The sequence below is a fragment of the Ranitomeya imitator genome, chromosome 1, assembly GCF_032444005.1.
Source record: "Ranitomeya imitator isolate aRanImi1 chromosome 1, aRanImi1.pri, whole genome shotgun sequence".
Classification (NCBI taxonomy): Eukaryota; Metazoa; Chordata; class Amphibia; order Anura; family Dendrobatidae; genus Ranitomeya; species Ranitomeya imitator.
The window spans coordinates 713,757,101-713,770,354 of record NC_091282.1 but is presented as its reverse complement, the minus strand read 5'-3'; the positions used below and the strand labels follow the sequence as shown (position 1 = coordinate 713,770,354).

General features: G+C 42.4%; 1 protein-coding gene across 1 annotated transcript in view; it reads right to left on the bottom strand.

The window, feature by feature from the left end:
- Positions 1 to 229: 229 nt before the first annotated feature.
- Positions 230 to 13,254, bottom strand: part of SUSD6 (sushi domain containing 6) — a 54,082-nt gene continuing 41,057 nt past the window's right edge. Inside the window, exons 3-6 of the mRNA XM_069732373.1 lie at positions 9,463 to 9,660; positions 8,119 to 8,257; positions 6,175 to 6,599; positions 230 to 3,837 (exon numbers count right to left, since the gene is read on the bottom strand). Coding sequence (XP_069588474.1) covers positions 3,812 to 3,837; positions 6,175 to 6,599; positions 8,119 to 8,257; positions 9,463 to 9,660 — 788 coding nt within the window. The 3' untranslated portion in view covers positions 230 to 3,811. The remainder of the gene's footprint in view (positions 3,838 to 6,174; positions 6,600 to 8,118; positions 8,258 to 9,462; positions 9,661 to 13,254) is intronic.

The window sequence follows — 13,254 nt, the reverse complement described above, 5'->3', positions numbered from 1 at the left end:
CGTGTCATACTTTGTTCTTTTACAATATGCCCCAATGTTGGACAGGTCTCGACATCCATCCATCCTGTGATCGCGGTTGGGCACGTGCCAGCTGAGCACGTGTGCCCAACTGTGTGGACTGAACCTTATATCCTGTACATTCTAATAATATAATAATGATATAAGTTTCTTCACATCAGATTTATTCAAAGTACAATGTTTTTTTCTTTTAAAACCACAAAAAATTACGTTTCATTTTAAAAGAAACTTTTTATTATTTAGAAATGCAGTTATATACATAGAACAATTAAAATTAAATTACTTTGTACAAATATTAAAATATTATCTTCAGCCCCACAGCAATGTCCAGGTTGACAGTCAGAGCAGAGGGAATAAAGCTGTGATGTATTTGTAATATCATCCTGGCCCCAGAGGGGTTTCTGCATGCAGTGCCCCCCCACTATACCGCCACCGGATGACTGCCGCGCTGCACGGTACACCAGGTAAACATTAGATCACCATGCATGTGGTTCTCTCTGCACTTTGTCATGTGACGATCAGGGCTGTAACCTTTGTTCTAAACTCTGTAGCCACCGAGTAGAAATTCTAATCACCTGATATGAGAAGGGAATTGTCACCACTCCAACAAAAATGAAAAAAAAAAATAAAGACCCCCACAAATTAAAGCAAAGCCTTAGTTACAGTTGCAAAGGAGTCTGTGGAAAGTTATTTACAAGTCGTTGAATGACTGCACAGGTCCCAGAACCTCGCACATCTAATTGTATATTGCACATCTGATTGTGGGAAAGACGGACTGAGCAAGTGCCACACAAGAAGAAAAGCCTCGCCGCCATCTACACAGTGCTGGCAGCCAATTAGAAAGCCCAGCGTTCATCTGGTGGAATAACCTTCAAGACATGACACAATGGGGGCAATTTTACCAGTCTCCTGTAAATACATATACCCTGGCTGTATTAGGATTTCTGCACAGGGGCAACAGATATTAACAAAGAAAAAAAATAAGTGGGATTGGATCTTTTCTTTGTATGAAGAATGGGAATTGAATCCTGTTAAAATAAAGCAAAGTGTATTACTTCTGTGTATATTACGTTGCCATGTACACAATGTACCCCCAGTTGTACAGGTAACTTTAAGGATCTACTGTACCTCCCATATAATTACAATTCTACGCATTTTTTTTTTCCCTGGTGTAATTTACCTTTGGTTTTGCCCCAAAAGAGCCAATTCAAAACCAGAGTTATTGTGGATGTACATATACCCCATTTATCATGTCATATCCCTCTGTTGTATGGGACTGTACTAACTATGTAACTATCATCAGGATTTATTGACTTAAAGGAGTGGTCCATTACTTGACCCTAGGATTCCCCTTTGTAAAATAACATCTATACTCTCCTCTGGTGCAGAATCAGCATACTGGCCCCTCATCTGGATGTGATTAGTCTGAAGGCGAGGAGTGACGCCAGCGCTGAATGGCGCATGATCCCCGGAGAGCCAGTGCCGACACCGCTGAAGCGTATCACGTAGTGCTCAAACAGGACATTACAGGAGAATAACAAATCTACCCCAAAAGTGCCTTACACGTCCCAGCTTTTTGTACTGTGGAGCGATGAACAGGCCATGTTGTCACTGGTTTTGTTCAAAAATATGGCGCCCACTGTGTACAAGAGGACGTTTTATCAGCATTTCTTGAATGTGATTCACTTTATAGTTTTTAGCAAAAAGAAGATTGGTTTGGTGGCACAAAAATATTTTGATCCCCCACAGTGTAGTCTCTGAACAGTCAATTTTATGTTTGTGAAATCAATGGCACAAAAAAGGCCCAAAAAAGCAAAACACACACTAACATATGCACACCTACACAAGAATGCCCACATCCACAGGTTCTTTGTGCGAGTGTGCGTGGGACATTAGTCTCATGTAGCAAATGATACACACTCTTGCAAGATTACAATCTCCCTTTTCGGTTCCTGCTTAACAAATCCCCCCCCCCCCCTCTCAGCGGTTCCTGTATCTTCTGCACAATAACATCCAGTTTACCTTAATGAATATTGTGCGTTTAAAGCATTAACCTTCTGGTCACGATTTCCTGCATAATACCCCATTACACCTTCACACATCACCGATTAGGACAGTCGCTTCCTACCTGACCTCATCCCCCTTTTCCAATTTGGCCTTACCGCTAACATATTACCTTCCGGGCACACACTGTTACCGATATCATGCACTATGGTACAAGCTTTGGTGGATTGGACTCTTATTGCCTTCAAAAATAATTTACCCTTTATAATTTCCAAGCCTTCGTGAGAAAAATCCCGCATTTAAAAAGGGGAAATATGTTTCAGACATTTAAAAAAAAAAAAAAAGTTTACGGTCAGCAATAGAAGTGTAAACATGATGCTAGAGTACATTGAGAAAAAACTTTTTTTGTAGAATAAAGCCGTAAAAGTAAAAAAGGTGTGGTGGAATTGGGATGTAGGAATATAGAAGAGTGCTGTAAAAATCCTTGTGAGTCCAGGTGCAATACTTTGAGGGCGAATGCAGATACACAAATTGGTTTTTTGACTTTCGAACCAGCACGTTTGTCAGGCGAGGCGCTGACGATACTATAGATACTCGCCCAACAAAGGCTTCGGTTTGGAGTAAAAAAAAAATAAAAAAAAATATAGGTTAGTATATTTGCATTGTACTTCAATAAAGCACTGCATTTGGGTCAAACTTTCCTACAGCGAGGACTGTGCTCTGAAATTCCTACACCCAAATTCTCCAATTACTTGGTTAACTAGGAAGGAAGAGTCGAAACAGTCAATCATAGGGTAAAGTCAATTCATCGAGGAAAAAAAAAAGGCGCTACCACTTTTTCTTGTAAAGTGTAAGTGGACTGACAGCCAAACCAGTATCCAAACCATCGTTGTTTTCTGGGACTCCTGTCCATAGATTTACTTTCTTACGCTTAACATTCAAAATTGGCCATCATTTAGAGAGTAAATATGGACTTCAACTTTAAGATCTGGAATTGTAGAACATTGTAATATATTTCCCCTTTATAACTGCACTCAACTTTAGATAAGCACAGCTTTGTGGTAGAAAGGGTCAAGTTGATAAGAAAATCCTTAGTCTTCACAAGGCAGCGAATGTTGCGGACATGGATGCTCCACAACAGGAGACTAGAGAGTGTATAAAGATTAAACCCACTCTGACAAGGTGAACAATGTATTTCTACATAATATGAACCCTAATAAACTGTAAGTATGAAATGCAGACAGCTTATTAGGACCATATCTGAGAGATGAGGGGGTCCATGCCCTGTGCTGCTCTGGACATGAAATATTGCATTGGACATCTTGCATGGTGCCTACTGCATTAGTAGACTAGATTAGCGCCAGCCTGAGTCAAAAGGTCCATTACAAGGGACCATATATATGATGTACATGGGAGTGTATGCTTTATGGAAAGCCGCAAGTAATTCTGTGTGAGTGCTGAAACCACTGGGAAGGCCAAGAGGCACTATTATAATTTGTAGGGATAAGTGCCAGGAGTAAGATCCAGCCCATCATGGGGGTATTCCTATATCAGTATATAGCCTATAGTATAACACATACATATGAGATATAGTTGCACACCTCTGCAAGCAAGGCGCAGGCAGTCTACTCCCAGTGCTCTGCAGTGGGGGAACACGGTCTGTGCTCGGTGAAATGGGGAGGTGGGGGGGGGAGGCACGAATTGTCAGCTCCAGAGCTCCTGCCACTACAGGAGTGCAGAGCAGGAAGATTGTAGAGATCCTGCAGGTCCACTCACAAGTCAGAGGTAATCAAGCTTCTTTCAACAGAGGAATATCTGCAGAGAAAAAAAAAAATATAGGTTTGCTTTATTTTTCATCAAAAAACAGGATATTCAAGGCTATAAATGACAACACTGATCCAAATTCATTTCCTAAAATGATACCTGTTCCAATTGCAAGCAGCCAACACAAAGCCTCGTAGTGACAGCCACGCCATGCAGAGACAACACCTCTTAAAGGGAGTCCATTACCACCAAACTACAAACTCATCCATTTACACATTACTAGAGGGGACTTTGCCACTCTACACATCATACCAGTAGCATACATTGGTGGTGTAGTTGCAGAAAAATTCACTATTAATCCATATGAAATTGACGGTGCTTCAATGCACCCCTGCTGTGGCCAAAGCACTGTCAGATTTGCATATCTAGGACTATCCCTGAGATTGATTGACAGCAAGTGTTCCCTAAACGCAAATCCCAGTGGCCCACTCAGTGTTAATGAGGGCACGCTCCGATCTCCAGCTACTCACTAAATCCAGACGTCTAGTGAGCCAACGGCTTCAGAGAGAAGCCAGAGATCAGGACGTGCCTGCAGGGACGATGAGGGCACCCCCAATATCCTCCGGGGTCAGTAAGCGAGCGCAGGAACGGGAAGTTACGTTTCTGGAGAGCTCGCTGTGAGTGAGTAAAGACTACATTATTCATTGGGTCGGGCCAGGTTGGATATACACCAAATTTGAGGCTGTGGCTCAGAAAATGGCAGCTCCAGCTGCTATAACGATATATCAAAAAATTAAAAAAAGGGTTATCCAAAAAAAACTATTAGAAAATTTGTCTGTCATTTACATTAAAGGTGTACTCGGGCGAAATAAAAATGTATTTAAGTCCTGACACTATAAGGTCTCATATGCCTCTTCATGTGATTTCACAACTACTCGCAGAACTGATGTGGCTCCTGAGATGCTACCTCACAGATCAGGGGGAGCGATTTGATTCTTGCTCTTTATGGAAGCTAGCCCCCTGCCCAAGATTCTCTAAGGTCGTGTGCATGTTTGACGTTTCCTCGCCTTGCTGTTCAATACTGGGAGGTTTGTGGGTCACGCAGGAGCTTTGAAGGAGTGCAGCATGAGTATGTGTACTGACATGTCACATACAATCTGGGAAAGAAGGGGAAGCGGTGAGGGGGCTTTGAGATGTCACAAGGGTTATAAAGAAGAAGGGAGGAAGCACAGAATATGCCAAGAGTACACATAGTTGTTACAGAAGAGCAGTAAAGTACTGCAGAACAAGTATAGAACAGATGGGGAAACAATAAGCATGCACACAGCCACTGAGAAGCATGGGCATGGGGCTAGCTTGCACAGGGAACAGAAGCAAATCATGCCCCTTGACCTGTGACGTAGCATCCCAAAATGGAGGGGGAGCAACGAGGAGCAGCACAGGACTCTGCTCGGATGTCTCAGTGAATGGTTGGAAAATCACATGAAGTGGCATATAGTAATGGTAAAAGGAATAGGAGCCTGTTGACCAAGTGTGGATATAATTCCTTTTTTCACCTTGTAGTACCTCTTTAAAAAAATTAGTTACAGAAGCGGAGAATTCTGCCGCTTCCTCTTTTTAATGGTCTGAAACATAATTCCTACATCCAGGATCATGATACTATGTTCTCAGATCAAAAAATATCTAATCCAACAGATAAAATGTCAGTAATCATACTGTTACCATTATTTTTAGTGTGATCGGCACACATATGCTTCCTCTGTCAATCTTTTACTCAACAAGGATATCCAGGTTTGGGGAAAAAAAAATGAAAAGGAAAAAAGCAGCAGATGTTTTAATGCCACTCGCCTAGTTTCCCTACCAATCCAGCGCAAGCGCCAACAGTGTCCCCTGGTCTTTATACACAACCAGCTGTGTCAGCCAGTGTCCGCAATGGTGACATGGGTAGCAGAGCAATTACTTCTGAATGCTGGGAGCCATGATGCCAGTACTACAGTATGTGAGCACTGAGGACATGAATTGGCTGAAACGATCACAAAATTGGCAGCTTGTAAAAAGTCTGCTGCTGATTTTTATATTTTGTTTGCTTTACCAAAAGTTAGACAATCCCTTATTAGATATCTAAATGTTTGTTATGGTATGCCAATTATACCACTGCTTTCTATATTGCCATAGTTCCCATGTACAATAATACCAAAGATTAAAAGATGGAAAAAAAAAAATCAAAAAAATTAACAGTTTAGCGTACTAAGGTAAGTACTACAATTACTTATGTTCCTGCCCCCATAAATGTTACAATCTTAAGAGATGAAGGGTACAGACAAGAAGTCCTAGCATTAGAAACTCCATCTGTCCATTTCTGCAGGCTTGTGATGCAGACTGACTCACCGTCTGTGCACTCCTCGGAGGACAGGGACAGGAGACTTTGCACATCACTGTTTTCAGACGCTGCTCCTTCCCGTGCTAGTGTCCGGCTCCCTGCTCCAGCTGCCCACTGAGAAGAAGTCTGGTGGACCAGCACAGTCTCTGAGCGCTGTGTGCTGCCAGCTGGGTATTGTGAAGTAGTCGCCATAGTTTGGTCTGTGACGAAATTAGTCCCCATAGATTGTCCCCCAGTGTCAGAGCGAGACACCTCTTGCTGTAGGTCCTGATCCTCGCCTGGTCCTTCAGATAATACTATCTGGACGCGAGAACTAGCAGAAGGGATACAGTTTCCTGCACTGCCATACACGGCTTCTTCGTAGGAAGGAAGGGCAACTTGCACACCATCAACCATGATAGATACTTGCTCCCCTGGCACACATGCCTCACGCCTGTTAAAAAACAAGAAATTAAGTGTGAATAAAAAACAAACATTTTTCTTTCTAATCCATCATATGGTGCAGAGATGAGGGCTTTATAATTTAATGTGAATTTGCAATGGTTTCCAAAGGGGCGTGGCTCAGAGGATTCCTTATGGGCGTGTCACTAGGCAGCTGTGCATAATTACCATGTAAGCTACGCCCCCTTGGAAAAGACCATAAACAAATGGGACCATATCCATGGAAACAAATGGCCGATTAAAACACAAAAAAAACTAAACACTCAGGGGAGCAGTAGGATGAAAACAAGCAAAAAAAAAAAAACCAAAAAAAAAAAAAAAAAACCAACCCTAGCCAGTTTAGACCCGGTGACTGGTCCTCCTTGACAAGGTACTTGGACACTAGCTTCTTTTTCTCCCCGATTTTAGAAATGAGCATTATTGCTGGTGGAGTACTGTACATGTGCAATAAATGTGTGATGTTTATAGTCATGTTCTCCGACTAGAAATTCACAAAGGAAGATGGATATTCATTTTTCACCAGGTTTAATCAAAGAAAACTACAGGGGCACGGATTGAAGGGTAACCATTACTGTAAGCCCTTCCCTTTTACCAGCAAATGTCTTACCGGCAGTGCTCCATGTCGGAGAAGGGGGAAGGGAAGAACACTTATTTTATTTATTTTCACTCATGAAACCAATGCCTGGCCAGTAAGACTACATGCAGCCACCACCAGCTGGCATAGAAGCAGTGGCGAGTTGGCGAGGAACCCTGAGACAGCCATCTGCAGAGGAGCCATTATTCCTTTTGGAGGAGATTGTGGTTTGGCTATTGTACCTAGTGAAGCCTCACTCCAACAGTTTTTCATATACATGTTCTTGTTCTATTCGTGTTTTTGGCACATATACTTTTTCTAGTCTGTGCTCTAATAGAGTAGTTCACATGTTGGTGTTTTTTTGTTTGTGGCCTATGTGTCCAGAAAACAAATTAAGGAGGCATGTCCATTTTGTCAGCACACAGATGCCATCAGTGTGGGTTCTTAATATTGCAATGGGTGGGAGAAGTTTTTATTTTTATTTTTTTTTCTTATAGGTTTGCCATCTCCTAAAAGGGGAGCGAGTTTTCTGAGAACTCTTTTTGCATTTCAATAGATTGATAATATCGCACTGGACATAATAATTGCTATATTCAATGGTGTTTCAGCACTAGGAACTGCTGTCAGATTCTAGATTTAGGTTTCTAGATTTTTAATATTTTACGACCCTTCCTCAAACCATTCAGGTCCCAAAAAAAAAAAAAAAAAAGACCCAATTATATAACACTTTTTTGGATGCACAACTCCCACAAAGTCTATAAAAGCAAATGAAACATTTCCCGGCAATTTAGACTAATAGTTGTCCAGATTACAGCAATTACTGAATTTGGTTTTTCTGGTTTTACAGAAACCATTAGTCATCTACTTGCGCTCACTGCTGAAGTTTGCCGTATGACGGTTAGGAAAGTGGGTGATCTGCTGACAAGCATTCACTTACCTGCTATGGTGGAAAGACTTGATTTTGGGCTGTAGCAGAACAAATAAGACAATAAGGAGCAGTATCAAGGCCACGGAGCTTGCAGTTGACGCAACAATTGAAAGTGTTGGGACCCCCAGGCTGGTATTTCTGTTGGTTTCTAAAATTCAATGTGAGGAATTAGCAAACCCAACTTAAAGGGGCATTCTCAAGTTCTTATATTGCTTTAACAAGTTAGGCAGCATGAAAATAAGCAAATTTACAACAGACTTTGCTTTTTTCGACAGTGAGAGCCTGTATCTTTTATAGTGTACAGCTTGTCTCCATGGAGTTTAGCCATCAGATCCAGACCCAGTGTGCACAGTAGTTACATTCCAGGAAAGGAGTTAACTCTTAACATCAGTCAGCTCTTTCCAGGCAACTTTTTTTCTGTACAGCAGTTACTGTAGCTGCTCATCTCCCTTCCAGCTTCCGAAGAGGGATGCAGTTATAAGTCTTGCAAAATCACCAGCCAGGCAGCTTTCAGAGCAGGTCTACTAGTCACGGTCAGTCTCACTCCCAAGGTATGTGCTTGTTCAAATATCCTGTGAATGCTGTTTAAATACAGTGATAACAGTGCACACTCCAGAACAGAACAAATCACTGACAGCTGAATGTGTTATACAGAATGTGTGCTGCATTTTGTAGTTCTACTAATACTACAGTTCTACTACACAACAGACCTGTCACTTAAAGGGAACCTGTCACCCCGTTTTTTCAAGAAGAGCTAAAAATAGCGTTAAATAGGGGCAGAGCTGGGCTCTACATTAGTGTATTTTGGAGCCTTTATTCCCCACCTATGCTGCCGAAATACCTTTGTAAAGTCGCCGTTTTGGGCTGTCACTCACGCTGGTCAGGTCATATGGGCGTGGTGACAACGCTGTTTCTCCCCCAGATCTCCGTTGGTGGCGTAGTGGTGTGCGCATGTCCAAGTGGCGAATCCACTGCGCAGCTTCAAGGAAAATAGCGCGATTTGTGCTATTCAGCCGTTTATCGGTGGGCGCGGCCATCTTTGTGAGGCCGCGCGTGCGCAGATGGTTCTTCTCGGCTTCTCGTGAGTGACAGCCCAAAACGGCGACTTTACAAAGGTATTTCGGCAGCATAGGTGGGGAATAAAGGCTCCAAAATACACTAATGTAAAGCCCAGCTCTGCCCCTATTTAACGCTATTTTTAGCTCTTCTTGAAAAAACGGGGTGACAGGTTCCCTTTAAGGTGTGCCTGCCCTGTTATGCCATGAAGAAAGGAGACTGCATTGCTCTGAGCTGCTCAAGACACAACTTGAGCATACTCATTTATAAAAAACCTAGGCAAACAAGTGAACTTACCTTGGCTAAGTCTGCAGCTTACTCCCATAGGTGGGTTCCAGGCTCCATTCTTGCACGTAAGGAATTTATAGTCTCCTTTCAACATATATCCCTCTGCACAGAAGTACTCGATGACATTACCCGAGGTAAAGGGCTTTTCACAGTGTGGAGGGTGACAAGTGAACCCACCATTTTCTGGTTCTGGAGGTGGCGGGCATACTGCATGTAAAAAGAGATAAGAACAAAGAAAATTTATACTACACAATTTACTCTGCACTAGATACAGGACACCTTCATAAATGCATGGCTCCAAAGCATAATTGCTAAATGAATAAATATCATTAGTAATAATCTGCTTTGACAGAGCGGTGGACTGCATACAATCTTTAAGCCATGATACATAGCAGTTTTGAATTTTTATTTTTTATTTTTACACTGCTAAAATATTGGAAAATTATTGTAAGACTCATAAATGCACAAAAATTGTAACTTTGGAGTTTGTACACCAGTCCTGGCCAGCATCGACCCATTTTTGAAAAGTGAGCAGAGTTTAGAAGAGAGCGGGACATATTCATCATAATTTGCAGCAAAAAAAGTAGCGTCAACTAAAACGGAAAAGTACTCTGATGTCTGAATGGAGGAGTTTTGTGTGGTGGATCATGAGGGCTAATTGATGTACTAAATTCATTAAAATGCTTGTGCCTTAGTATTGTGCATGGTTCATCAAAGCTGGCTTAAAAAATTAATCTTTATAAATCTTTTTACACACAGGCCTGCAACCAGTGACAAGGGGGAATCGTATATATATGCCTAAAGCACATATGTCATACTCTGGCCAGTGAGCAATGTATGGCCCGCAAGATGAGTATATTTGGCCCAAGACACTGGGTGGGCCCCTATCCCCGGTATTGCACTTCCAACTGTATCGGTATCCTGGACGCCATCCTCATATCTCTGAATCGGACGTCTCAGGGTCTCATTCTGTATGGAGCACTATGTTGGGCCCATTATACTGTAAGGCATACCATAGTGAGCCACAAAAAGACAATAATGAGGTAAGGATTTTTTTTTTTTTTTTAAATAAATATCAAGGTTGGCCTTCGACTTAGTCCAAGCTTTTAATTTTGGTCATCTGTGTATTTGAGTTTGACATTCCTGGTCTAGAGGAAAAGCGTAATTATAAATCACAGATGTCAATTCTTTACTGTAAGAGCAGTGAAATTATGGAAACTTCTGTCATATCATGTATTCATGGATGATTCACTACAAAAAAAGTACAAGGAGGACTGGACCTATAACATATTTGTTCAAGATTCTGTGATGGGATGTTGATCCAGGGAGCTAGTCTGATTGCCGTATGTGGAGAAAAGAAGCAATTTTTTTTCTAACATGGGGCCATTATCATCTGCATCATATGATTTTTACCTTCCTCTGAATCATATGTTATAGCTTGAAATTGATGAACTTTGTGTTCTTCCAGCCTTAAAACTATGAATCAGGGCCTTAATTTTATTTTTTAGAACATTTTTCAAATATCTCTAACTTACACAAGAGTAAAGCTCTCTTTACATTGCGCAAATATTTAACATATACTGTTAAAAAATATATACATATATAATACAAGATGGTGGCCCGATTCTAACACATCGGGTATTCTAGAATATGCATGTCCACGTAGTATATTGCCCAGCCACGTAGTATATTGCCCAGTCACGTAGTATATTGCCCAGTCACGTAGTATATTGCCCAGTCACGTAGTATATCGCCCAGTCACGTAGTATATCGCCCAGTCACGTAGTATATCGCCCAGTCACGTAGTATATCGCCCAGCCACGTAGTATATTGCCCAGCCACGTAGTATATTGCCCAGCCACGTAGTATATTGCCCAGCCACGTAGTATATTGCCCAGTCACGTAGTATATTGCCCAGCCACGTAGTATATTGCCCAGTCACGTAGTATATTGCCCAGTCACGTAGTATATCGCCCAGTCACGTAGTATATCGCCCAGCCACGTAGTATATTGCCCAGCCACGTAGTATATTGCCCAGCCACGTAGTATATTGCCCAGTCACGTAGTATATTGCCCAGTCACGTAGTATATTGCCCAGTCACGTAGTATATCGGCCAGTAACGTAGTATATTGGCCAGTAACGTAGTATACAGCACAGAGCCACGTAGTATATTGCACAACAAAGTAGTATACAGCACGGAGCCACGTAGTATATTGGCCAGTCACGTAGTATATTGCCGTAGTATATTGCCCAGCCAGGTTTGTCACAGGTGAAAAAATAAAAAATAAAGATATACTCACCTTTCCGAAGGCCCCTTGTAGTCCACGGCAGCTTCCGGTCCCAGCGTTGGTATGGGCGCAGGACCTGTGATGATGTCGCGGTCACATGACCGTGACGTCATGGCAGGTCCTTCTGCCATACCATCTTTGCCACCGGAAAGTGCAGCGGAAGATGGCGGCCGGCGGGAGCAGCTCAGCGGACTACGGAGGGAGAGTATAGCAGGTTTATTTTTTTTTTTTATTATTTTTAACATTACATTTTTTACTATTGATGCCGCATAGGCAGCGTCAATAGTAAAAAGTTGGGGACACACCGGATTAATAGCGGCAACGGAGTGCGTTACCCACGGCATAACGCGGTCCGTTACCGCCGGCATTAACCCTGTGTTAGCGGTGACAGGCACTGACTGCGGGGAGTAAGGAGCGGCCATTTTCTTCCGGACTGTGCCCGTCGCTGATTGGTCCCGGCAGCGATGACAGGCAGCTGGCGAGACCAATCAGCGAATGAATAACCGTGACAGACAGACAGATGGAAGTGACCCTTAGACAATTATATAGTAGATACATAATTGCAGCGCCCAGCTGTAGAAGAAAGTACAGCAAGCTGCACATTTATACAATATAACATGGCATACGAGCCTGATAGATGGCAAAAGAACAGTCCTGACAGCAGTGAGGCCCCATAGTGTCTATGTTCGTTTAGTATAAATGACTGGTGCAGTGTAAAAAGCCAACACTTTTACTGAAGATAGCAATTCTTGGTCATAGTTAATATGTCCTTTCTTACAATCTCACACTCCTATTAAAGAAAAAAAAATATTTTAATGCAGAGTACAAAGATGAAGAATGAATTGTAAAAGTGAAGCCGTGAGCAAGTCAAGACAGGATCACTGCAGCAGATCAGTAATGAATCACACAGCAAATGGTTTGTTCCCTCCAGACTCCATATTTAGCGGAACTGTCCACGTAGCTGGAACAGCTGTGAATACACAGTGATCTCTGCTATAGACATGAGCTTCTGACCAGGACATTTATGTGGTTCCAGCAGCTGAGGCAGAACATCAATAACAGCAGGAAACCACACTCGTGAAAACATACCAGCCTAGGGGTCAGGGAGCGAGGGCGAGCAGACCAAAACATGTCAGACTTAACAGAAGGGAAAGAAAGAGCAGGTATAGACACTGGATACATGAGCAATACTGATGCAACCAAACCAGCGTCCGCTCAACTATACTATAAATCAGGGGTGGGGAACCTTTTTTCTGCCAAAGGCCATTTGGAATTTAATAATGGTGTTCATGGGCCGTATAAAATTATTAACTTAAACTTTATCAAATTATTTTATTCAAACATTTAAAAAACTTGCAGCTCCCCCCCACACACAGTATAGTGCGACTCACCCCCCACACACAGTATAGTGCGACTCCCCCCCCACACACAGTATAGTGCAGCTCCCCCCCACACACAGTAGAGTGCAGCTCCCTCCCCACACACAGTAGAGTGCAGCTCCCTCCCCACACA